The following is a 24398-nucleotide window of genomic DNA, read 5'->3' as shown; positions in this document are numbered from 1 at the left end:
TCCCCCCTCTCCCCCAGCCTGTCTCCCCCTCTAACCCAGCCTGTCTCTCCCCCCCCCAGCCTGTCTTTTTCCTCCACCCAGCCTCTCCCCCCCCAGTCTGTCTCTCTACTCTCCCCCGCCTGTCACCCCCCCAGCCTGTCTCCCCCCCCCCTCAGCCTGTCTCCCCCCCTCAGCCTGTCTCCCCCCCCTCAGCCTGTCTCTCCCCCCCCAGTCTGTCTCCCCCCCCCAACCTGTCTCTCCCCCCAGCCTGTCTCTCCCCCCAGCCTGTCTCTCCCCCCAGCCTGTCTCTCCCCCCAGCCTGTCTCTCCCCCCAGCCTGTCTCCCTCCCCCCAGCCTGTCTCCCTCCCCCCAGCCTGTCTCCCTCCCCCCAGCCTGTCTCCCTCCCCCCAGCCTGTCTCTCCCCCCCAGCCTGTCTCTCCCCCCCAGCCTGTCTCTCCCCCCCCAGCCTGTCTCTCCCCCCCCAGCCTGTCTCTCCCCCCCCCAGCCTGTCTCTCCCCCCCCCAGCCTGTCTCTCCCCCCCAGCCTGTCTCTCCCCCCCCAGCCTGTCTCTCCCCCCCAGCCTGTCTCTCTCCCCCCCCAGACTGTCTCTCTCCCCCCCAGACTGCCTCTCTCCCCCCCAGACTGTCTCTCTTCCCCCCAGCCTGTCTCTCTCCCCCCCAGCCTGTCTCTCTCCCCCCCAGCCTGTCTCTCTCCCCCCCCCCCAGCCTGTCTCTCTCTCCCCCAGCCTGTCTTTCTCCCCCCCCAGCCTGTCTCTCTTGTCCCCAGCCTGTCTCTCTTGTCCCCAGCCTGTCTCTCTTGTCCCCAGCCTGTCTCTCTCCCCCCCCAGCCTGTCTCTCTCCCCCCCCAGCCTGTCTCTCTCCCCCCCAGCCTGTCTCTCTCCCCCCCCAGCCTGTCTCTCTCCCCCCCAGCCTGTCTCTCTCCCCCCCAGCCTGTCTCTCTCCCCCCCAGCCTGTCTCTCCCCCCCCCCCCAGCCTGTCTCTCTCCCCCCCGGCCTCTCTTCCCCTCCCCGGCCTCTCTTCCCCTCCCCGGCCTCTCTTCCCCTCCCCGGCCTCTCTTCCCCTCCCCGGCCTCTCTTCCCCTCCCAGCCCCTCCTCCCCCCCCAGCCCCTCTTCCCCCCCCAGCCCCTCTTCCCCCCCCCAGCCCCTCTTCCCCCCCCCAGCCCCTCTTCCCCCCCCAGCCTCTCTTTCCCCCCCCCAGCCTCTCTTCCCCCCCCAGCCTCTCTTCCCCCCCCAGCCTCTCTTCCTCCCCCCCCAGCCTCTCTTCCTCCCCAGCCTCTCTTCCCCCCCCAGCCTCTCTTCCCCTCCCAGCCTCTCTTCCCCTCCCAGCCTCTCTCCCCCCTCCCAGCCTCTCTCCCCCCTCCCAGCCTCTCTCCGCCCTCCCAGCCTCTCTCCGCCCTCCCAGCCTCTCTCCGCCCTCCCAGCCTCTCTCCCCCCTCCCAGCCTCTCTCCCCCCTCCCAGCCTCTCTCCCCCTCCCAGCCTCTCTCCCCCTCCCAGCCTCTCTCCCCCCTCTCCCCCAGCCTCTCTCCCCCCTCTCCCCCAGCCTCTCTCCCCCCTCTCCCCCAGCCTCTCTCCCCCCTCTCCCCCAGCCTCTCTCCCCCCTCTCCCCCAGCCTGTCTCTCTCCTCTCCCCCAGCCTGTCTCTCCCCCCAGCCTGTCTCTCCCCCCAGCCTGTCTCTCCCCCCAGCCTGTCTCTCCCCCCAGCCTGTCTCTCCCCCCAGCCTGTCTCTCCCCCCAGCCTGTCTCCCTCCCCCCAGCCTGTCTCCCTCCCCCCAGCCTGTCTCACCCCCCAGCCTGTCTCACCCCCCAGCCTGTCTCCCCCCCAGCCTGTCTCTCCCCCCCAGCCTGTCTCTCCCCCCCAGCCTGTCTCTCCCCCCCCAGCCTGTCTCTCCCCCCCCAGCCTGTCTCTCCCCCCCCAGCCTGTCTCTCCCCCCCCAGCCTGTCTCTCCCCCCCCCAGCCTGTCTCTCCCCCCCAGCCTGTCTCTCCCCCCCCAGCCTGTCTCTCCCCCCCAGCCTGTCTCTCTCCCCCCCCAGACTGTCTCTCTCTCCCCCCAGACTGCCTCTCTCCCCCCCAGACTGTCTCTCTTCCCCCCAGCCTGTCTCTCTCCCCCCCAGCCTGTCTCTCTCCCCCCCAGCCTGTCTCTCTCTCCCCCCCCCAGCCTGTCTCTCTCCCCCCCAGCCTGTCTCTCTCCCCCCCCAGCCTGTCTCTCTTGTCCCCAGCCTGTCTCTCTTGTCCCCAGCCTGTCTCTCTTGTCCCCAGCCTGTCTCTCTCCCCCCCCAGCCTGTCTCTCTCCCCCCCCCAGCCTGTCTCTCTCCCCCCCAGCCTGTCTCTCTCCCCCCCCAGCCTGTCTCTCTCCCCCCCAGCCTGTCTCTCTCCCCCCCAGCCTGTCTCTCTCCCCCCCAGCCTGTCTCTCCCCCCCCCCCCCAGCCTGTCTCTCTCCCCCCCGGCCTCTCTTCCCCTCCCCGGCCTCTCTTCCCCTCCCCGGCCTCTCTTCCCCTCCCCGGCCTCTCTTCCCCTCCCCGGCCTCTCTTCCCCTCCCCGGCCTCTCTTCCCCTCCCCGGCCTCTCTTCCCCTCCCAGCCCCTCCTCCCCCCCCAGCCCCTCTTCCCCCCCCAGCCCCTCTTCCCCCCCCCAGCCCCTCTTCCCCCCCCAGCCTCTCTTTCCCCCCCCCCAGCCTCTCTTCCCCCCCCAGCCTCTCTTCCTCCCCCCCCCAGCCTCTCTTCCCCCCCCAGCCTCTCTTCCTCCCCAAGCCTCTCTTCCCCCCCCAGCCTCTCTTCCCCTCCCAGCCTCTCTTCCCCTCCCAGCCTCTCTCCCCCCTCCCAGCCTCTCTCCCCCCTCCCAGCCTCTCTCCGCCCTCCCAGCCTCTCTCCGCCCTCCCAGCCTCTCTCCGCCCTCCCAGCCTCTCTCCCCCCTCCCAGCCTCTCTCCCCCCTCCCAGCCTCTCTCCCCCCTCCCAGCCTCTCTCCCCCCTCCCAGCCTCTCTCCCCCCTCTCCCCCAGCCTCTCTCCCCCCTCTCCCCCAGCCTCTCTCCCCCCTCTCCCCCAGCCTCTCTCCCCCCTCTCCCCCAGCCTCTCCCCCCCTCTCCCCCAGCCTGTCTCTCTCCTCTCCCCCAGCCTGTCTCTCTCCTCTCCCCCAGCCTGTCTCTCTCCTCTCCCCCAGCCTGTCTCTCTCCTCTCCCCCAGCCTGTCTCTCTCCTCTCCCCCAGCCTGTCTCTCTCCTCTCCCCCAGCCTGTCTCTCTCCTCTCCCCCAGCCTGTCTCTCTCCTCTCCCCCAGCCTGTCTCTCTCCTCTCCCCCAGCCTGTCTCTCTCCTCTCCCCCAGCCGGTCTCTCTCCTCTCCCCCACCCCGTCTCTCGCCCCCCCCCCACCCCAGCCTGTCTCTCGCCCCCCCCCCCTCCCCAGCCTGCCTCTCGCCCCCCCCCCCCTCCCCAGCCTGCCTCTCGCCCCCCCCCCCACCCCAGCCTGCCTCTTGCTCCCCCACCCCAGCCTGCCTCTCGCTCCCCCCCACCCCAGCCTGCCTCCCTCCCCACCCCAGCCTGCCCCCCTCCCTTCCCCCACAGCCTGCCCCCCTCCCTCCCTCCCCACCCCAGCCTGCCCCCCTCCCTCCCCACCCCAGCCTGCCCCCCTCCCCACCCCAGCCTGCCTCCCTCCCCCCAACCCCAGCCTGCCTCCCTCCCCCCAACCCCAGCCTGCCTCCCTCCCCCCAACCCCAGCCTGCCTCCCTCCCCCCAACCCCAGCCTGCCTCCCTCCCCCCAACCCCAGCCTGCCTCCCTCCCCCCAACCCCAGCCTGCCTCCAAACCCCCCACCCCAGCCTGCCTCCAAACCCCCCACCCCAGCCTGTCTCGCTCTCCTCCCCCCCCAGCCTGCCTCCAAACCCCCCACCCCAGCCTGTCTCGCTCTCCTCCCCCCCAGCCTGTCTCGCTCTCCTCCCCCCCCAGCCTGTCTCGCTCTCCTCCTCCCCAGCCTGTCTCGCTCTCCTCCCCCCCAGCCTGTCTGGCTCTCCTCCCCCCCCAGCCTGTCTCGCTCTCCTCCCCCCCCCCAGCCTGTCTGGCTCTCCTCCCCCCCCAGCCTGTCTGGCTCTCCTCCCCCCCCCAGCCTGTCTCGCTCTCCTCCCCCCCCCAGCCTGTCTCGCTCTCCTCCCCCCCCCCCAGCGTGTCTCGCTCTCCTCCCCCCCAGCCTGTCTTGCTCTCCTCCCCCCCAGCCTGTCTCGCTCTCCTCCCCCCCAGCCTGTCTCGCTCTCCTCCCCCCCAGCCTGTCTCGCTCTCCTCTCCCCCAGCCTGTCTCGCTCTCCTCCCCCCCAGTCTGTCTCGCTCTCCTCCCGCCCCCAGTCTGTCTCGCTCTCCTCCCCGCCTGTCTCGCTCTCCTCCCCTCCCCTCCCCCCCAGCCTGTCTTGCCCTCCTCCCCCCCCAGCCTGTCTCGTTCTCCCCCCCCACAGCCTGTCTCGCTCTCCTCCCCTCCCCCCCCAGCCTGTCTCGCACTCCTCCCCCGCCCCCCCCCCCCCCAGCCTGTCTTGCTCTCCTCCCCCCCAGCCTGTCTCGCTCTCCTCCCCCCCAGCCTGTCTCGCTCTCCTCTCTCCCAGCCTGTCTCGCTCTCCTCCCCCCCCCAGTCTGTCTCGCTCTCCTCCCGCCCCCAGTCTGTCTCGCTCTCCTCCCCGCCTGTCTCGCTCTCCTCCCCTCCCCTCCCCCCCAGCCTGTCTTGCCCTCCTCCCCCCCAGCCTGTCTCGCTCTCCTCCCCCCCCAGCCTGTCTCGTTCTCCCCCCCCACAGCCTGTCTCGCTCTCCTCCCCTCCCCCCCCCAGCCTGTCTCGCACTCCTCCCCTCGCCCCCCCCCCAGCCTGTCTCGCTCTCCTCCCCCCCAGCCTGTCTCGCTCTCCTCCCCCCCAGCCTGTCTCGCTCTCCTCCCCCCCCCAGCCTGTCTCGCTCTCCTCCCCCCCCCCAGTCTGTCTCGCTCTCCTCCCGCCCCCAGTCTGTCTCGCTCTCCTCCCCGCCTGTCTCGCTCTCCTCCCCTCCCCCCCAGCCTGTCTTGCCCTCCTCCCCCCCAGCCTGTCTCGCTCTCCTCCCCTCCCCCCCCAGCCTGTCTCACTCTCCCCCCCCCACAGCCTGTCTCGCTCTCCTCCCCTCCCCCCCCAGCCTGTCTCGCACTCCTCCCCTCGCCCCCCCCCCCCCCCCCCAGCCTGTCTCGCTCTCCTCCCCTCCCCCGGAGGAAGATTTAAAGCCGGTAACTTCACCAGTAAGTATTTCAGGAAGCAGGGGGTCCACGGAACTGAAAATAGAGGGTTTCAGCCGTGGAAGATGCCCCAGTTCTCTTCCTTAAATAAACAGTAGGGTTAGTTAACAGTATAGTAACTTCCATTCCATTTAATTAAGTTAAGGTTATAATGCATCATTATCTGTGTGTTCTTGTTTCTCACCATATTACACAGCAGTCCGGAAAAAAAAGTGCTATAACATGGTCACTAAATTAGACGAGGTTCTTACATTAGGGATGATGAGTGGCCATTTTGTTTTTCAAGGGGCCATTTTATTTTTCCAATGAAGCAATCTGCAGTCTCTTAACATTTATGTTATGACTTAGAATAAAGAGGAAAAACAGAAAGTGAGTCCCTGCGCTTCTCCCATTGGGCTAACAATAAATGGGGAAATAAATATACACAGTGAAACCTAAGTCTGTATGAAAATTTAGGCTTTTGGTTGCATTTTTTGATCAAATAATGACAAGCCTGCTAACCAGCGTCAAGGTAAGCCCCAATAGCAGGTCCCTATGCTAAATTCATACAAATGATTGTGAATTATGTGAAATATACCCTGAAGGGATTAATAAGCTAAGCATATGCTTATGTGACTTAGTGGGGTTAAAAATTGTTATATACCAGTAAAGATACTTACATGTAGGCAAGTTTAAGACAATGTGCGAAAAAGTATGTGCTGGTAGCGCTAATGCTAAAATAAAAATAAATGTAACCTACACACTAATAGTGATAACCTATAACGCTTATACCTGTAGCCTTTGTACCCCCTGGGTACTGAAACTACCTGTGCTGCGATCACCTGTTTGGATAACAAAAGGCCTGAGCCTCCGCCACTGGGAGCCTGGGGTATACTTACTTCACGGTGCAGCGCCTCTACCGGTAGGGGATCCCAGAACCAGAACCAACATACACAATAATTACACACGGTTGTATAAGAACAGTATTTACTAAACTTTTATATAATGCATGTGTAACGGGTATTCACTCTTAGTCTGACCCCCCCAATCTCATATTGGCCCGTGTGGTCTAACCAGCCCCCATTACATGGTCGTGTCTGGTGGTGCACCTGTTGGCAACAGTACTCCTGTGTCTCCCGCATGATGGTATTCGGGATTGTCAATCCAGACAGGCAGCTGAGGTAGTGTGTGCGAGTCCTACCTATATCATGTGCAGCGCCTCCACCTCATCAGAATCTATGCGTCCGCAGGGAGAGTGTCCTGATGAGGAACTCCTTCTTGGTGGTGCCTTCCACTGGAGAGTAACTTCACACTCACACAGTGGGGGTATCTTTAAACAGGACATCTTTATTGATCTCGTATGGGCAAGCTGCCCTTCACAGCCAGCCGTCTCAGCCGCACATATTGATTTGCTGTCCCTTTGATAGATACGCCCTCCCAATGGAGTGGGATCCCCTCTCCCCGTAGGGAGATCACCCCTGTGCCAGGTCCCTGGACACAGTGTGGCTCTTATAAGTCTGATGTAGAAATGGAACACTAATTACTGCACTAGTGGATCCTTCCTCCCCAATGCCCTCCAACAACTCAGCAATCCTCACCAACCACCTAACTTTGGGCAGTGCTGTGCCTTATATACTTCAGGAACTGTCACAGCTCTGATGTCACTAATAATGGACTCAGAGTATGCAGCCACTCCCATCCATACATAGGGCACCTCACCAGGGTGTGAGGGCAAACCTCCATGATTACTGCTGGCATCCCTGTAACTTACCAGGTTTTGCTGCCAGCAGGGAGACAACTGCAGACCATTTCACAGCATGGCTACACATGTACCATATCGTAACACAGTAACACAGCCCCAGAATATGACCCAATAGTAACACTGTCCAGGTGAATGTCCAGCCCCAAAACACTGAATGTCTAATGTCACTTAACCACTGAGTGTCTCTTTCCCAGAGTGTGTGAGAGGATAGCGCGCTTCCTGGTGTTGGGGCCCTTTGGTGCACTTTGAATTACCTCCCTGGTCTTTGTCCAGACCAGGATAAACAGCAGCGATCTGTAGACACCACCCCCCCCAAAGTGATTCCGCGGCACGGTCTGATGCTCCTATCTTGCGTAGATCTTCAGGCTAACTTCTCTGAAGGGGCCTCCGGCCGGATGGCACCTTACATGCAGTCTCTAATATGGAGTCCTGACCTGCTCTCAGATAGCAAGCTGCACTCTCCTTCAGGCAGTGTTCTGCAGCATCTCTCACACTAATGCTTCTGTGAGAAAGTCCCTACCTTAAGGCCTTCCCTACAGCATTTACATATAAGTTCCTCTACTGTGTCTCAGGGGACTAACTAGGCCCTTGGGGCAACGTCTGGCCTAGTCCCTGGAGCACAGCTCCGTGGACCCTACCTGCACCCTCTAGGTCCAGGTCTTTATTCCCAGCTTCCTGCCCAGCATGCCATATCTATCCTCCCTTTTCAGGAGCAACCCAGCCATCCCATTCTTTGTGGTGAGTCACGTGGCAGCAGTGTTGTTCTGTCTGCAGCCTTTTCCTATTGCTGCCTCGTGCGCTAACATTACTGCGCTAACATTACTGCGCATGCGCAAATGTCATAGCCGCCGCGAGGCTCACTGCGCATACGCGAACCTTCGTGAGTGCGTGCGCTCGCAAACCAACATGGCGGCGCCCTTCAAAGACAGCCGCCGGCGACGCGCTCGCCCCCAGCAGCAGCCCCATGCCTCCCGCAGTATCCCACACATCAGCGGAGGTAAGGGGAATACATAAATACACCAGGGGACCAGAGGGGACCTGGCTACATACCTATAGGGAAGGCTGCCAGGAATAAATGATTAATCAAATCATACACATAAGGAAACAAAGAAATAATCCGGCACCTAAAGCAAAAATAAAATGTGACAGATAATTGTATCAGACGACAGAGAAGCCCAATGCTACATCCAACATGACAGAAATACACAGTAAAATACTTAAATATTCTCTTGAAGTAGGGTCATTTAGTTTAACCCTTTGGCCAAAGCGTTGTAAGCTTGCGAGCCACGTCAAGGCAGACACCTGTTCGCAAGTCCTAACACTACCAGATAAAATACTAATATACCTCTATTAGGATTAAAATTCTCATTTACCTCTATTAGGAGGGAGAAAGACCACAGTGGGTCTATATCCAGCAGAATGAGGCACTTGCAAACTAGGGAAGTGGGGAGGGGCGGGCTTAAAACCTGGGAAGGAGGAGCCACTAACCTCCACCAGCTGGAACAGCTGAGAATGGGTTAACAAAACATAGAACCCCAGTAAGCTCTTTTTGGGAACCCCTGAGCCCCCACAAAATATATATATATGTATATGTGTCAAAATGGAGTGCTATTGAGCGTGGCATATGTATACAACAGACGACAGACGCCAAAGCGTCTTTCTCCCTCCTAATAGAGGTAAATGAGAATTTTAATCCTAATAGAGGTATATTAATATTTTATCAGGTAGTGTTAGGACTTGCGAACAGGTGTCTGCCTTGACGTGGCTCGCAAGCTTACAACGCTTTGGCCAAAGGGTTAAACTAAATGACCCTACTTCAAGAGAATATATAAGTATTTTACTGTGTATTTCTGTCATGTTGGATGTTGCATTGGGCTTCTCTGTCGTCTGTTGTATACATATGCCACGCTCAATAGCACTCCATTTTGACATATACATATATATATATTTTGTGGGGGCTCAGGGGTTCCCAAAAAGAGCTTACTGGGGTTCTGTGTTTAGATAATTGTATCAGACTATATAGAATGTCCAGTCCTGTTATCCTGGAGTCCTTCAGGTGTTTCTTGCCGGTTGTCTCACAATATGTGGAAGGAAAATAAAACAACCGATCATACTGTAGTGTATACCAGTTATACTGTAGATGCAATAGTACAGACATAAGACAAAACACAAACCAAAAAACCAACATACACAGTCAAACAAATCAATCAACATAAACACAGATGTCATGGAACAAGTTTCCCCCTTTTTGCACTCTTTGTTCACCCCCCTCCCCCCTTGTTTGCAGCTTCTGCCTGTCAGTTTCTTATTTTCAACTGCATGTAGTTTGCTCCACACACACACACTGTGCCTGTGTGACATGTTACAATGTTGACTTCCCTGCCTCTGGGCATGTAATCAGTGAGTTGCTACTGCAGCTTCTGAGATCTCTCCTAGAATGGGCTATTCTGCCCTCCCCCGTTTTGCTCACAGATAGTCTGTCCCAAGACTATTCCCTTTACCCATATACCCCCTCACTTCCTTTTCATTCCTGACTTGGCTGAGTGAGTACCTTCCTGTCACACTCCCATGGCACGGCCATCTCTTCCTACCTGCCCTCAACTACAAACTCACAACTATAAAACATCCACAAGAGCCTGTATTCACTGCTGTTTTCCAGGAATATTATAGGACTTGGTGTGATTTGGAAAGGGGGCTGAGTTAAGCTATCTGGGGCTATTCACACATTACACGTGACCCTGGCTTCAGAATAACAGAACTAAACAAACGCCTGATGATAAGCTAAATATAGACTAATTTAATTTAAAAAAAGCATAAACAATAAAATAAATTGTAGCATACACAGGGGGTTAATGACGTATGGTGTCTGCTCCGGTTGGGAAAAATTGAAAACCTACTTTAAAGTAGCAAGAAACACCTGAAGGACTCCAGGATAACAGGACTGGACATTCTATATGGTCAGATACAATTATCTGTCACAAAATTTGTTTTTGCTTTAGGTGCCGAATTATTTCTTTGTTTCCTCAAGTCTTAAAACATCCACTAATTGTAAAGTGGAAAGTGAATTTACCGGGACCTTACTGGGAGATTATATACCTTGAAGGGAGGGACTTAGAATAAAGAGAGACAATAAATGGAAAGCTGCAGGTAACATTTCCGAGCAGTATAAGGCACCGGATTTAGGCTCAAGTCTCTCAAGGAGTGTGGGTTTAAAGCCCACCTCTGCCTTTTGCAAGGAGTTACAGTACTAAGCATATCCATCAAGCCCAGTAGAGTTCGTCAAGGCAGTTACTTCCGGCCAATTGTAATTTTTATTCCAGCTGCGAGTAAATGTGTAAAGAACACCAGGGGATTTAAGAAATTATAGATGTCCTTGTAAAAAAAAAGTGTGTGTGCGCGAGCACACATGTTTTACGTGAAATGTCTTTGTCTCGTGTCACTGTTTTGTCACAGAAATTGTATTTGTGATGGTGATATTTTTAATTAAAAATCAAAACACAATTTCAGTGCCAAAACGCAAAGAAGTTTGACTTAGAACGTGTGTTTTTGCACTTCTATATTTATAGTAACTGTGAATTCCTCGTGTGTGCGTCACTTTGTGGGCGCACATCAGTCAGTGTGTGTGTGTGTGTGTGTGTGTGCACGTCATTCAGTCCTCACGGCTCTCTTCCCATCTCCCCCTTCCGCTCCCCTCTCTCTCCTCCTTGTTACCTGACACAAGCTTTTCGAGTCTCCCAGCCCGGAGCAGCCCCCCCTCTCCCCTCGCCCCTGACGGAGCTGAGGTGACACAGCGTCCGGATCTCGCAGCCCCGTCCAAAGAGGAGGAGATCTCGAGTGAGCCGTGGCACAGAAGATTTTGTAAGGCGGGGGCGTGGTGTTTGTGTGTGTGTGTGTGTGTGTCGTCGTCCTCCTCTGGTGACTGGTGGGAGCTGGCAACAATGACCTCGCTGATGGCCTCTTCTGCCAGGAGTGACGTCACTTCCTGCACTGTAATTCTGTCACCATTAAGGCAATTTACCGCCAGGGAAATTTTCATGTGGTAGGTGCCGCTAAAGGCTGAGCTCAGGGTGCCGGCGTTGCGACGCGCACGCGCACGCACAATCGGGACTTTCTAATGTTAGACAATGAGGTACTGTATAGCCAACTAAATGCTCCTCCTGGCGGTTAAGCAGTGCATTGTGCTGCAACATTTTGCCATGACAGGTGAAATTGTTTTTCAGTCTGCAATCGCGTAACATTAGCATCATGTGAGTTGGTTCAGCCACTGAGGGCGAACCAGCTCCGTAACGCGTTCGCCACACTCCCCTCCACGCCTCCGATCACCTCCCCAATCTCCTGCAGCCCAGTACATGGGATGTTCACACATCATGCAGGAGATGGTCGCGCGCAAGGGTGGGCCTTGCGACGCCGGCACCCTGAGCACAGAAGTTTCACTTAAAAAAAGAGTTAAAATGAGACGCAGAGACACAAGCAGCAAACAGACAATAACAGCAGAGAGAATGAGATAGAAATAGAGAAAATAGTGGAAGAGAACAAACACTGAGAAAAGGAAGAGGAGACAGAAGTGTAAAATATAATAAGAGAGGGAATAGGATTTAAATATACCAGAAAAGGGAAATCAATGAGAAAAAGAAGAAAGTGGACAGAAGTGAGAGAAGGATTCTAATACAGAGAGCGCGGTCAGATAGAGAGTAAGATATGCAGAGAGCGCACAGTCAGACCGCAAGATAGGTGCCGTTAAATCTGTCCCGTGCTGTGTAGGAGGTGGGAATTACTGTATATACCCTCACTGCTCCCATAACTCCCCTTCTCCGTGCAGTCTGCAGATCCCGAGCAGAAAGTGCCGCTCTGTGATACAATGTGGCTGAGAAGAAACTGCTGTTACTGGACATATCCTGTGACCTTCATCCTGTACCTGATGTGGAAGGGTGAGTATCACTGGGGATGTGTGAAGGTTTGCATTACTGTGACTGTCTCTTACAGTTAGTGTTTTCTGAAAATATTCAACATTTTTGCCACAATTTCCAGAAAATGGCATTAATATAAAGCACATGTAACTTAAATTTAGGGTCTCGGGGCCTGCAAATTAACTTTTAATATTTGGCAATTTTTTCGCAAAGTGTTTCCATAGCAAGTAGTGTCCAGGGAGCAGTGCTCCCCTGGACTAGTCCAGATTGCCTAGTAGACTCCAGATAGGTCCCATTCCCTCCAGCTTGTGTGTTGTAGGGAAGGCCCTTAGATAGGAACATTTCCCCAATAGCACCCAACAGTGTCAGCACACCGGTGACAGGATGCCACGTGGTGAGCTGCGGACGGCATCTGAGACCAGACCACAGGCATTATAATAGACAGTTACAGGGTCACCCTCCAGCTGGAGCCCCCTCAGAGGTGGATCGGATGCACAAATAGCAGCGGCCTCGTAGAGACCCCCGTTGTGGGATCAGACGGATCCTTTGCTTTGTTCAGCGGTACCTGGGTACAGGTGTGCCGAGGGAGGGGAAGTGCACCAACGGTCCACAGGGGTAGCGCTACTCCCTTCACTTGGGTGGGGACTGACATTGGGGAAAGACACCAGGGATATTGGTACCACCGCACATTATGTACTGTGGGGATACTCCCCTGTGTTATTATTGTGTATTCTGTATGGTATAGTTATTTAGTAGAGTTGCGTGTTCAGTAAATACTCCTTTTATATATCATGTGTGTCTATTTACTGCTGTATTGGTTCCTGTGAGGGGTTATCCTGCTTCGCTAGGATCCCTCTCAGGTGGGGGCGCTGTGTACCAACGAACGCGATCACCCCTGGCTCCCAGTAGCAGAGGATCAGGCCTCCTGTATGCCAGACAGCTACCCAGCATGCGTACAGTAGTTCCCTTAGTCACGGGGGAAGGGGGCTACACAGGTTAATGCATTTGGGGGTGTATAAGAAAATGGGACAATTATTTAATTGGTCTCTCCAGAAAAAGTCCTATTTTGCCTACCGAGTAGTAATGTGGAGAATGACGCTCAATATCCATGTGTACACAAAATCATCTTTGGTAATTGAAAAATATATTGCAAAATGGAACACTATACAGGTAAACCCCGTTATAAGCGATCGGTTATAACGCGGTTTTCACGGGGCTCCCATTTTTTGTTTTTATTAAAAAAAAATTTGCTCACTGCACACACACTCACTGCACTCACTGCACACACTGCTCACTGCACACACTGCACAGTGCACACACTGCACACTGCACACTGCACACAGCACGCACTCTCACTGCACACACTGCACAGTGCACACACTGCACACTGCACACTGCACACACTGCTCACTGCACACACTGTTCACTGCACGCACTGCTCACTGCACACAGCACACACTGCACACAGCACACACTGCACACTGCACACACTCTCACTGCACACACTGCACACACTGTTCAGTGCACACACTGTTCACAGCACACACTGTTCACTGCACACACTCACTGCACACACTCACACTCTCACTGCACACACTCACACTGCTCACTGCACACACTCTCACTGCACACACTGCTCACTGCACACTGTTCACTGCACACACTGTTCACTACACACACTGTTCACTGCACAAACTGCTCCCTGCACACACTGCACAGTGTGCACACTGCACACAGCACACACTCTCACTGCACACACTGCTCGCTGCACACACTGCACACTGCACACAGCACACACTCTCACTGCACACACTGCTCACTGCACACACTGCTCACTGCACACACTGCACACAGCACACACTCTCACTGCACACACTGCTCACTGCACACACTGTACACAGCACACACTGCACACTTCACACACTCTCACTGCACACACTGCACACACTGTTCACTGCTCACTGCACACACTGTTCACTGCACACACTCCACACTGCACACACTCACACTGTTCACTGCACACACTCCACACTGCACACACTCTCACTGCACACACTCTCACTGCACACACTGCTCACTGTACACACTGTTCACTGCACACACTGTTCACTGCACACACTCCACACTGCACACACTCCACACTGCACACACTCCACACTTCACACACTCCACACTGCACACACTCCACACTCCACACTGCACACCCTCCACACTGCACACCCTCCACACTGCACACCCTCCACACTGCACTCCCTCCACACTGCGCACACTCCACACTGCGCACACTCCACACTGTGCACACTCCACACTGCGCACACTCCACACTGCGCACACTCCACACTGCGCACACTCCACACTGCGCACACTCCACACTGTGCAAACTCCACACTGCACACACTCCACACTGCGCACACTCCACACTGCGCACACTCCACACTGCGCACACTCCACACTGCACACACTCCACACTGCGCACACTGCGCACACTCCACACTGCGCACACCCCACACTGCGCACACTCCACACTGCGCACACTCCACACTGCGCACACTCCACACTGCGCACACTCCACATTGCGCACACTCCACATTGCACACATTCCACACTGCGCAAACTCCACACTGCACATACTGCACACTGCACACACTCTCACTGCACTCAGCTCTCACAGCACACTCACAGCACACATCACTCACAGCACACTCTCACTGCACACACTGCACACTGCACTCAGCTCTCACAGCACACAGCACTCACAGCACACTCACAGCACACTCACAGCACACTCTCACAGCACACTCTCACAGCACACTCTCACAGCACACTCTCACAGCACACTCTCACAGCACACTCTCACTGCACACTGCACACTGCACTCAGCTCTCACAGCACACAGCACTCACAGCACACTCTGACAGCACACAGCACACTGACAGCACACAGCACTCACAGCACACTCTGACAGCACACAGCACTCACAGCACACTCTGACAGCACACAGCACTCACAGCACACTCTGACAGCACACAGCACTCACAGCACACTCACACAGCACTCACTGCACACTCTCACAGCACACACTCACAGCACACTCTCACAGCACACACTGCACACTGCACACTGCACACTGCACTCAGCTCTCACAGCACACAGCACTCACAGCACACTCACACAGCACTCACAGCACACTCTCACTGCACACACTGCACACTGCACTCAGCTCTCACAGCACACAGCACTCACAGCACTCACAGCACACTCTGACAGCACACAGCACTCACAGCACACTCTCACAGCACACAGCTCTCACAGCACACTCTCACAGCACTCACAACACACTCTCACAGCACACTACACCACACCTCCCACTCCCCCTCCCTACCTTTGGTTTCGGCTGCTGAGATCGGAGCGGAGCTGGCATCAGGTGTCGGGAGGAGGGGGGGATGTCGGGAGGAGGAGGGATGTCGGGAGGAGGGGGGGGTGTCGGGAGGAGGGGGGTGTCGGAAGGAGCGGAGCTGGCATCAGGAGGAGCGGGGGGGTGTCTGGAGGGGGGAGGGTGTTGGGAGGGGGGTGAGTGAGGAGCAGGCCGGGACTTGGAGGGCCGCATGGGCTATGCCGTGGAGGGCCGGTAGGTGTGGGGGTCTGGGGGGAGGAAATGGATGCCGGTGGTGGGAGGACTCGCCGTTGCTAGGGGACGTGTAGGGCTTCAGGCCACCTCTTCCTTCCCTCCTCACTCCCTCCTTCCCGATCAGGCGCGCGGCGGCCATTTTTTTTTAAAATTAGCGCGCCCCCGGGTCTAGCGCAGTCGGATCGGGTGGCCCCCGAGGACCGCGCTATAACGGGGTTTACCTGTATTATGTCCATAGGCTCATATAGAAAATGTAAGTTTTTAAGGGGGGGCAAAATAAAGACCTAGCGGTCAGTCAGCCCGACTACCGCAGAAGTGGTCAAAAATGCAAACCCCTCTTAAAATATAAATATCCCCATACAGGGTCAACGGTAATAATATGAGGGCTATTGCCCATTACCTGCCCTTGGGGGTATATTGTAGTCCAGAACGCCAATAATAGATAGTGATTCCTCTGCGTGCAATCCTGAAGTGTAGACGCAATAGTAGTAAGGTAGAGCAAAGGTGGACTGCAACTGAAGACAATCCTGAAGAAATAAGTATCACGGACAAACTCCAAAAATAAAATGAGGATGTTTAATAGATAAGCTCACAAGGAGATGAACATGACAAACGCACCAACGCGTTTCATCCCGTAGGACTTTATCAAGGTGTAAAGCCTTGATAAAGTCCTACAGGAGGAAACGCGTTGGTGCGTTTGTCATGTTCATCTCCTTGTGAGCTTATCTATTAAACATCCTCATTTTATTTTTGGAGTTTAACTGTTTAACTGTAGATGCTTGCATGCTTATTGTGTGTCGGGTGGAAGCTGTTGTCCCTCAAATATCTGGCACTGTCTGTAGGTTTGCGGTATACAGAAGTTTGTAGTTGGTGGTTCTTTATGGTGATGGTGGTGTCTAGGAAATATACTTCGTCCGGGGAATTGGTGGGTTTGAGGTTGATGGTCGGGTGGAACGTATTGAAGTTTTCATGGAACTGTAGGAGGTCCTGTTCGCCAGAAGTCCTAATCAGGAGGATGTCATCGATGCAGCGAAGGTATGTAAGGGGTTTCAAGTGACAGGTGGAAAGAAAGTCACTTTGTGACCCAGCGTCTCCTTTTGATCCTCCCACGGCGCCAAGTGAGAAACACTGATGTAAATGCTTCCACATTTCTACACGTAAATTCTTCTCTCCCCAGATATCATTTGTCAGAAGTTTGACAGCTATCGTATTAAGGTGAAACGAAATATCACTGTGCAGGAGGGGCTGTGTGTGCTCATCCCCTGTAACTTTACTGTTAATAAGAAGGTGCCATGGTCAGACAATATCAAGGGATTCTGGCTACCGGAATTAAATTATGAGGATAACAAGACAATTGCATACCTTGCAGCCTTGAATAGCACTGGAGTTGACATTTGCGATCCAGACTCTATGTTAGTTGAAAGACGAAGCTTTAACACGTCAGGAGTTAAACTGAGAGCTAGAGACTGCTCCCTGATAATAAATGATGCAAGTAAAGCGGATAGTGGGTTCTATCTCTTCAGGATTGAAGACGGTCATTTAAAATATTCTTATAGATCAACTATGCTCATGTTGCAGGTGACAGGTGAGTTTGTGACCATTTGGATTTGACTAAGTAATTGTTATTAGCAAAAAAGCATGCGGAGCTGCTTTACTATGTAATGTTAGGCACAGACTTGATTATTATTATTATTTATACTTTATATATACTGCTGCGACACACTTTATTCGAGCAAATGACCAGTTTGTACCTGGCAGATACCTGGAATGCGCCGCTCCTCACCTCTGACAAGCCCCGTTGCGTTTGCCTTCCCAGCCACGGTTCATGCCTGGCTGACGGGGGCCTGATCTGTTAAATGATAATGATCAGGATTTAATAGGCTGCAATGCTTCGCGTGTCCACCAGATGGCATAAATTCATGAATTGTAATGCAGTATATATATACAGTACTGTATATACACAGTATACTGCACCGACACACTTTATTCGAGCAAATACCCGGTATGTACCTGGCAGATACCTGGAATGCGCCGCTCCTCACCTCTGACAAGCCCCGTTGCATTTGCCTTCCCAGCCTGGGTTCATGCCTGGCTGATGGGCGGCTGATCTGTTAAATGATAATGATTAGGATTTAATAGGCTGCAATGCTTCGCGTGTCTACCAGATGGCATAAATTCATGAATTGTAATGCAGTATATATATATGTACTGTGCAGTATTGCAGCCAGCGGGAATAAAATGCTTCAATCCCCGCTGGAAAATAACTCAATGCACTCGGGCAGAAAACAGTCACAAACCTCAATACACCCGGGTATACCCGAATTCGTGGGACTAGCCGAGCTCGAATAAAGTGTGTTGCCAGTGTATATATATATATATATACATATATATATATACATATACTGTATAACAACTACCCTATAACCCCTAACATACAGTACTGTACACATACAGTACTGTATATGCACATACATAAATGATACTACTGTATGGGCGGCGGGGGCGAGATGTGTTTGCAGCAGAGAGAGAACCGCTGCTCTCTCTCTGCGCAAACATCGGCACATTAAAAATTATTTTAAATACATTTTTATTGATAGTGTAGATGTGCAGGGGGTCTCCGGAGCTGAACCGCGTTGGTTTCAGGTCTGGGGACCCCCTGCTCCCCGAGATACAGCCCCCTTTATGAGGTGCCGGTATCCCTCTGCTTGGTTTAAAGGTCCCGATCACGTGATCGCGGCCTGTAAACCAAGCAGAGCAGAGGGATACCGGCACCCCCTAAAGGGGCCTGTATCTCGGGGAGCAGGGGGTCCCCAGACCTGAAACCAGTGCGGTTCTGCTCCAGAGACCCTCTGCACATGTACAGTATAAATAAAACACATACAGTATATACAGTAAATAAACACTCGTTCTTTACCTTAGCGGCTATGCGCTATGGTAAAGAAGCAGCATTTCTGTATTTTAATAATATTGTACAGTGAGCAGGGGGTTCCCTGAGCCAGAAATTAATGCTCAGGGACCCCCCCTGCTCCTGCTCAATATTATTAAAAATACAGAAATGCTGCTTCATTACCATAGCGGATAGCCACTAAGGCAATGAAGGGGTTAACCCACCGTGCCCGCTTTATTGTGGGTAGTGGGGATGGGAGAGGGGGGTATTTGGCCCTTGGTGTGAGTTTAGGACTTGCGGGGGGGTTGCGGGTGCACTTAACCCCTTCACGACCGTAGCAGTTAATACCGCTACGGTCATGAAAGGGTTAAGCCCTCCCGCTACCCCCCCCCCGCAAGCCCTAAACAAGCACCGTTGGGGCTAATACCCCCTTCACCCACCCCCGCTACCCACAATAAAAAAAACTCACACACAGCAGCCGCCAAAAAATAAATAAATAAATCTAAATAAATAAATAAATGACAATAAATACATTTGAAATACATTTCTATTGATAGTGTAGATGTGCAGGGAGTCTCCGGAGCTGAACCGCTTTGGTTTCATGTCTGGGGACCCCCTGCTCCCCGAGATACAGCCCCCTTTATGAGGTGCCGGTATCCCTCTGCTTGGTTTAAAGGGCCCGATCACGTGATCGCGGCCTGTAAACCAAGCAGAGCAGAGGGATACCGGCACCCCCTAAAGGGGCCTGTATCTCGGGGAGCAGGGGGTCCCCAGACCTGAAACCAGTGCGGTTCTGCTCCGGAGACCCTCTGCACATGTACAGTATAAATAAAACACATACAGTATATACAGTAAATAAACACTCGTTCTTTACCTTAGCGGCTATGCGCTATGGTAAAGAAGCAGCATTTCTGTATTTTAATAATATTGTACAGTGAGCAGGGGGTTCCCTGAGCCAGAAATTAATGCTCAGGGACCCCCCCTGCTCCTGCTCAATATTATTAAAAATACAGAAATGCTGCTTCATTACCATAGCGGATAGCCGCTAAGGCAATGAAGGGGTTAACCCACCGTGCCCGCTTTATTGTGGGTAGTGGGGATGGGTGAGAGAGATGTATTTGGCCCTTGGTGTGAGTTTAGGACTTGCGGGGGGGTTGCGGGTGCACTTAACCCCTTCACGACCGTAGCAGTTAATACCGCTACGGTCATGAAGGGGTTAAGCCCTCCCGCTACCCCCCCCGCAAGCCCTAAACAAGCACCGTTGGGGCTAATACCCCCTTCACCCACCCCCGCTACCCACAATAAAAAAAACTCACACACAGCAGCCGCCAAAAAATAAATAAATAAATCTAAATAAATAAATTAATGACAATAAATATATTTGAAATACATTTTTATTGATAGTGTAGATGTGCAGGGGGTCTCCGGAGCTGAACCGCGTTGGTTTCAGGTCTGGGGACCCCCTGCTCCCCGAGATACAGCCCCCTTTATGAGGTGCCGGTATCCCTCTGCTTGGTTTAAAGGGCCCGATCACGTGATCGCGGCCTGTAAACCAAGCAGAGCAGAGGGATACCGGCACCCCCTAAAGGGGCCTGTATCTCGGGGAGCAGGGGGTCCCCAGACCTGAAACCAACGTGGTTCAGCTCCGGAGACCCTCTGCACATCTACACTATCAATAAAAATGTATTTTAAATGTATTTATTTCTTCATGTATTTATTTATTTATTTAGATTTATTTATTAATTGTGCTGCTGCTGCAAGTCCTAAACTCACACCAAGGGCCAAACACCCCCCTCACCCCCGCTACCCCCAATAAAAAAAATTCACGCACAGCAGCCCCACAATTAATAAATAAATCTAAATAAATAAATAAATACATGAAGAGAAATAAATATATACTGTATATATATATACTGTATATATATACAGTATATATATAATAACAGTCCCTATACATATACAGTATATACTGTGTATATATATACTGTATACATACATATATATATATATATATAGATATATATATATATCTATATATATATATATATATATATATATATATATATATACAGTATACAGTATATATATATATATATATATATATATATATATATATATATATATACACACACACAGTATATACACACACATGATGAACCAATATACAAATACATGTACTGTAGAATGGTTATCAAAATCATACTGTCCTACAAATAACGCTTCTCTATACAGACAATAATAATAATCCATTTAATAATCCTAACTGATCTTACAATATAAAACATAACATTCCAATCCACACAGTACATTGCATTTACATTGTATAAATGATGCATAAAATCTATGCACCATATACATTCTGCAAATGAATGTTAACAATATAATTGCAAGCTACTGTACCAGTAAATACAAACACTTCCAAACAAGTCAACTATTTTAACCAATCAAGTAAACAAAAATCAATATATACTGTAAGTACCAACCAGAAAACACAATTTAAAACCAAAGCTAACCCTTACAATACCAAGGATTACATCTATCTAATTGTAAAAAACCTTATACATTATACACAGCATTGCAATAAACAAAATACATGATGAACAATACAGTACATCCCCTGTCTTCAGTGTAATCTGTTTAAAGCCCCCTCCCCCCTAATGTTTCGGTTAAACAGATTACACTGAAGGCAGAGAGATGTAAAGCCCCCTCCCCCCTAATGTTTCTGTTAAACAGATTACACTGAAGGCAGAGAGATTTAACAGAAACATTAGGGAGGGGGGAGGGGTCTTTAAACAGATTACACTGAAGGCAGAGAGATGTAAAGCCCCCTCCCCCCTAATGTTTCTGTTAAACAGATTACACTGAAGGCAGAGAGATTTAACAGAAACATTAGGGAGGGGGGAGGGGTCTTTAAACAGATTACACTGAAGGCAGAGAGATGTTTCTGTTACAGTAAATCTCCCTCCCTGCATTGCTGTCAGTGCAGTGTATGTAAATGTGGGGAGGGGGGGACCCAATGTGCATACTGTGAGGTCTAACCACCCTCACCCCCTACCCACATACCGTTACCCCCCCCCCCCCCATCCTGGCCATGGCCCCTCCGCTTCTGCAAAACAGAGACAAAAATTAAAACATCCAAAGTAATGTCCCCTAACCCCTTAATCACCATAGCGGTTATTAACCGCTACAGTCATGAAGGGGTTAACCCACCCTCACCAACCACTCGGGATGCCTACATACCCTCCCACACTAACCCCCCCCGTGAGGCCTAACCACCCAGTCAGTACCCACAATAAAGCGGGCACGGTGGGTTAACCCCTTCATTGCCTTAGCGGCTATCCGCTATGGTAATGAAGCAGCATTTCTGTATTTTTTTTTTTTCCAAATTTTTTATTAGGCAGATAAGTCATTACATGGTATAAACATTGCAAGCAATATATCAGCCTAGTATACATTTTTTCTTTTTCTTGAGTGAAAAGAGAAAAGTAAAGACTCAACGTCCCCTTGACCTACTGTGGTCCATCAGGGAGGCGCGAGTGTGGAAACAGAAAGGGAATAGAGTGGGGGTGTGGGGTGTGGGAGGGGGTGGGGTGTGGGGGGGAGGCTGGAAAGGGTATGGCGGGAGGAGGCCTTGATCCCATATTCCATATTTTTTTTTTTCCCCTAGTTTGGGCTCTAGTGTGATTTTTGCCTCTAGTTTGTTAGGGGGTGTTTCGCCTTATATCCATGTGGGTGTACCATGGATCCCAGATGTTTGTGAATGAGGTGGATGACCTCTTAAGGAAAGCAGACAATCTCTCCATGTCCATTACTTCTTGCACCCTTCTTATTATTGTTTGTTTTGAGGGGGGAGACACTTTCTTCCAGGCGGCAGCCACCGCACATCGAGCCGCCGTTAGAATGAAGGAGACTAATTTTCCTGTAGGCCGGTCCAGGTAGTCTAAGGGCCTGGCCAACAGGTAGGTCAGCGGTTCAATGGGTATTGTGAGGTCTGTGACCTCCTCTATTAATTTTTGTGTTGTTTCCCAGTATTTCTGAATTTCCGGACATGACCACCAAATGTGGGCCATGTCCCCCTTTTGACCGCAGCCTCTCCAACATAGATCGGATGCCAGTGGGTAGATTTGATTTATTCTAACTGGGGTAAGATACCAGCGGTACAGTATTTTGTAAATATTTTCTTTGATTGTGGTACATATGTATTTTTAATAATATTGAGCAGGAGCAGGGGGGGTCCCTGAGCATTAATTTCTGGCTCAGGGAACCCCCTGCTCACTGTACAATATTATTAAAATACAGAAATGCTACTTCTTTACCATAGCGCATAGCCGCTAAGGTAAAGAACGAGTGTTTATTTACTGTATATACTGTATGTGTTTTATTTATACTGTACATGTGCAGAGGGTCTCCGGAGCAGAACCGCACTGGTTTCAGGTCTGGGGACCCCCTGCTCCCCGAGATACAGGCCCCTTTAGGGGGTGCCGGTATCCCTCTGCTCTGCTTGGTTTACAGGCCGCGATCACGTGATCGGGCCCTTTAAACCAAGCAGAGGGATACCGGCACCTCATAAAGGGGGCTGTATCTCGGGGAGCAGGGGGTCCCCAGACCTGAAACCAACGCGGTTCAGCTCCGGAGACCCCCTGCACATCTACACTATCAATAGAAATGTATTTAAAATAATTTTTAATGTGCCGATGTTTGCGCAGAGAGAGAGCAGCGGTTCTCTCTCTGCTGCAAACACATCTCGCCCCCGCCGCCCATACAGTAGTATCATTTATGTATGTGCATATACAGTACTGTATGTGTACAGTACTGTATGTTAGGGGTTATAGGGTAGTTGTTATACAGTATATATATATATACAGTATATATACTGCATTACAATTCATTATAGGAGACGGCTTCAAAGAGAACAGCTCGCAAGCCATGTGTTTTTACACGGCATTGCAGTATTTCAGCCAGCCGGAATAAAATGCTTAAATCCCTGCCGGGAAAATAACGCAATGCACTCTGGCAGAAAACGATCAGAAACCTGAATACACCCGGGTATACCCGAATTCACGGGACTAGCCGAGCGAGAATAAAGTGTGTCGCCACTGTAATGTGATAATATGTCCTACGGCGCAGTACAATGGGGGAAATGATAAAACCAGCATAAAAAACAGATTAACATAAATTCTAGCCCAATAACATGTAGGACACGACGTCCCAATGAGATTAAATATTCATGTCACGTCACCGTATAGTGGAAAGTATAAAGTTAAAAATCCATAGTTCCTTTCTACACCCAGACCCCTCCTTACCCTGCAGCGGGAAGAATACATTTATTTATCCAGTCATTCTGTATCTCATCATTATGTCAGCCTGCGGCAGGGAGAGAGATTCAGGTACTCTGTTTCTGTGTCAGGGTGGCAGCCTGCATTGGCAGAGACACATACAGGGGGTACTGTATTAGTTTGTTCAGGGTAAATGTATATTACTCTACAAATCATTTCTTGTTCATCCTGTAGATCTAAGAGAAACGCCCAGTATCTCTTCCTTGGGGAATCTCATCGCAGGTAAACAGGTGACACTGGCATGCACAGCTCCTGGGAAATGCTCCGGGACGGCTCCAATAATCACATGGGAGGGAAGTGTAAGGGAAGACAACACTGTCTCTGTCCCAGGGCTCAAATGGGTGAACAAAGCAATGAAGGATAATCTGACTGGCACCTGGACCTACTCCTCAAAGGCCACGTTTACCCCATCTCTGAAGGATCACCAGTCATCTATAACCTGCAGGGTCACTTTCCCAGCTGTGCCAACGTCTACCCAGAAAACCATCATACTGGGTGTTCAATGTAAGTATATTCCCTCCCATATACACCCGTAAGTTTCCTTACACATACAGCTGCAGCGGCCGATATTCAAACAAATCTAGGTGCTGATTTTGTGTGCTCTGCTGTACTCCACACAGCATGAAAGCAGCCAATCGCCCCAGGCTCCCACACTTATCGTGATTGCTTTGTTGAATCT

General features: G+C 52.1%; 1 protein-coding gene across 1 annotated transcript in view; it reads left to right on the top strand.

Annotated features, from left to right (window-relative positions):
• Positions 1-5399: 5399 nt before the first annotated feature.
• Positions 5400-24398, top strand: part of LOC142476781 (sialic acid-binding Ig-like lectin 13) — a gene marked incomplete at its 3' end in the record, with an annotated part of 34892 nt that continues 15893 nt past the window's right edge. The window contains exons 1-4 of the mRNA XM_075581948.1: positions 5400-5731; positions 11781-11889; positions 16674-17081; positions 23894-24223. Coding sequence (XP_075438063.1) covers positions 5705-5731; positions 11781-11889; positions 16674-17081; positions 23894-24223 — 874 coding nt within the window. The remainder of the gene's footprint in view (positions 5732-11780; positions 11890-16673; positions 17082-23893; positions 24224-24398) is intronic.

Source organism: Ascaphus truei, unplaced genomic scaffold (genome assembly GCF_040206685.1).
Source record: "Ascaphus truei isolate aAscTru1 unplaced genomic scaffold, aAscTru1.hap1 HAP1_SCAFFOLD_1734, whole genome shotgun sequence".
NCBI lineage: Eukaryota > Metazoa > Chordata > Amphibia > Anura > Ascaphidae > Ascaphus > Ascaphus truei.
This window is presented reverse-complemented; position numbering and strand designations above follow the sequence as displayed.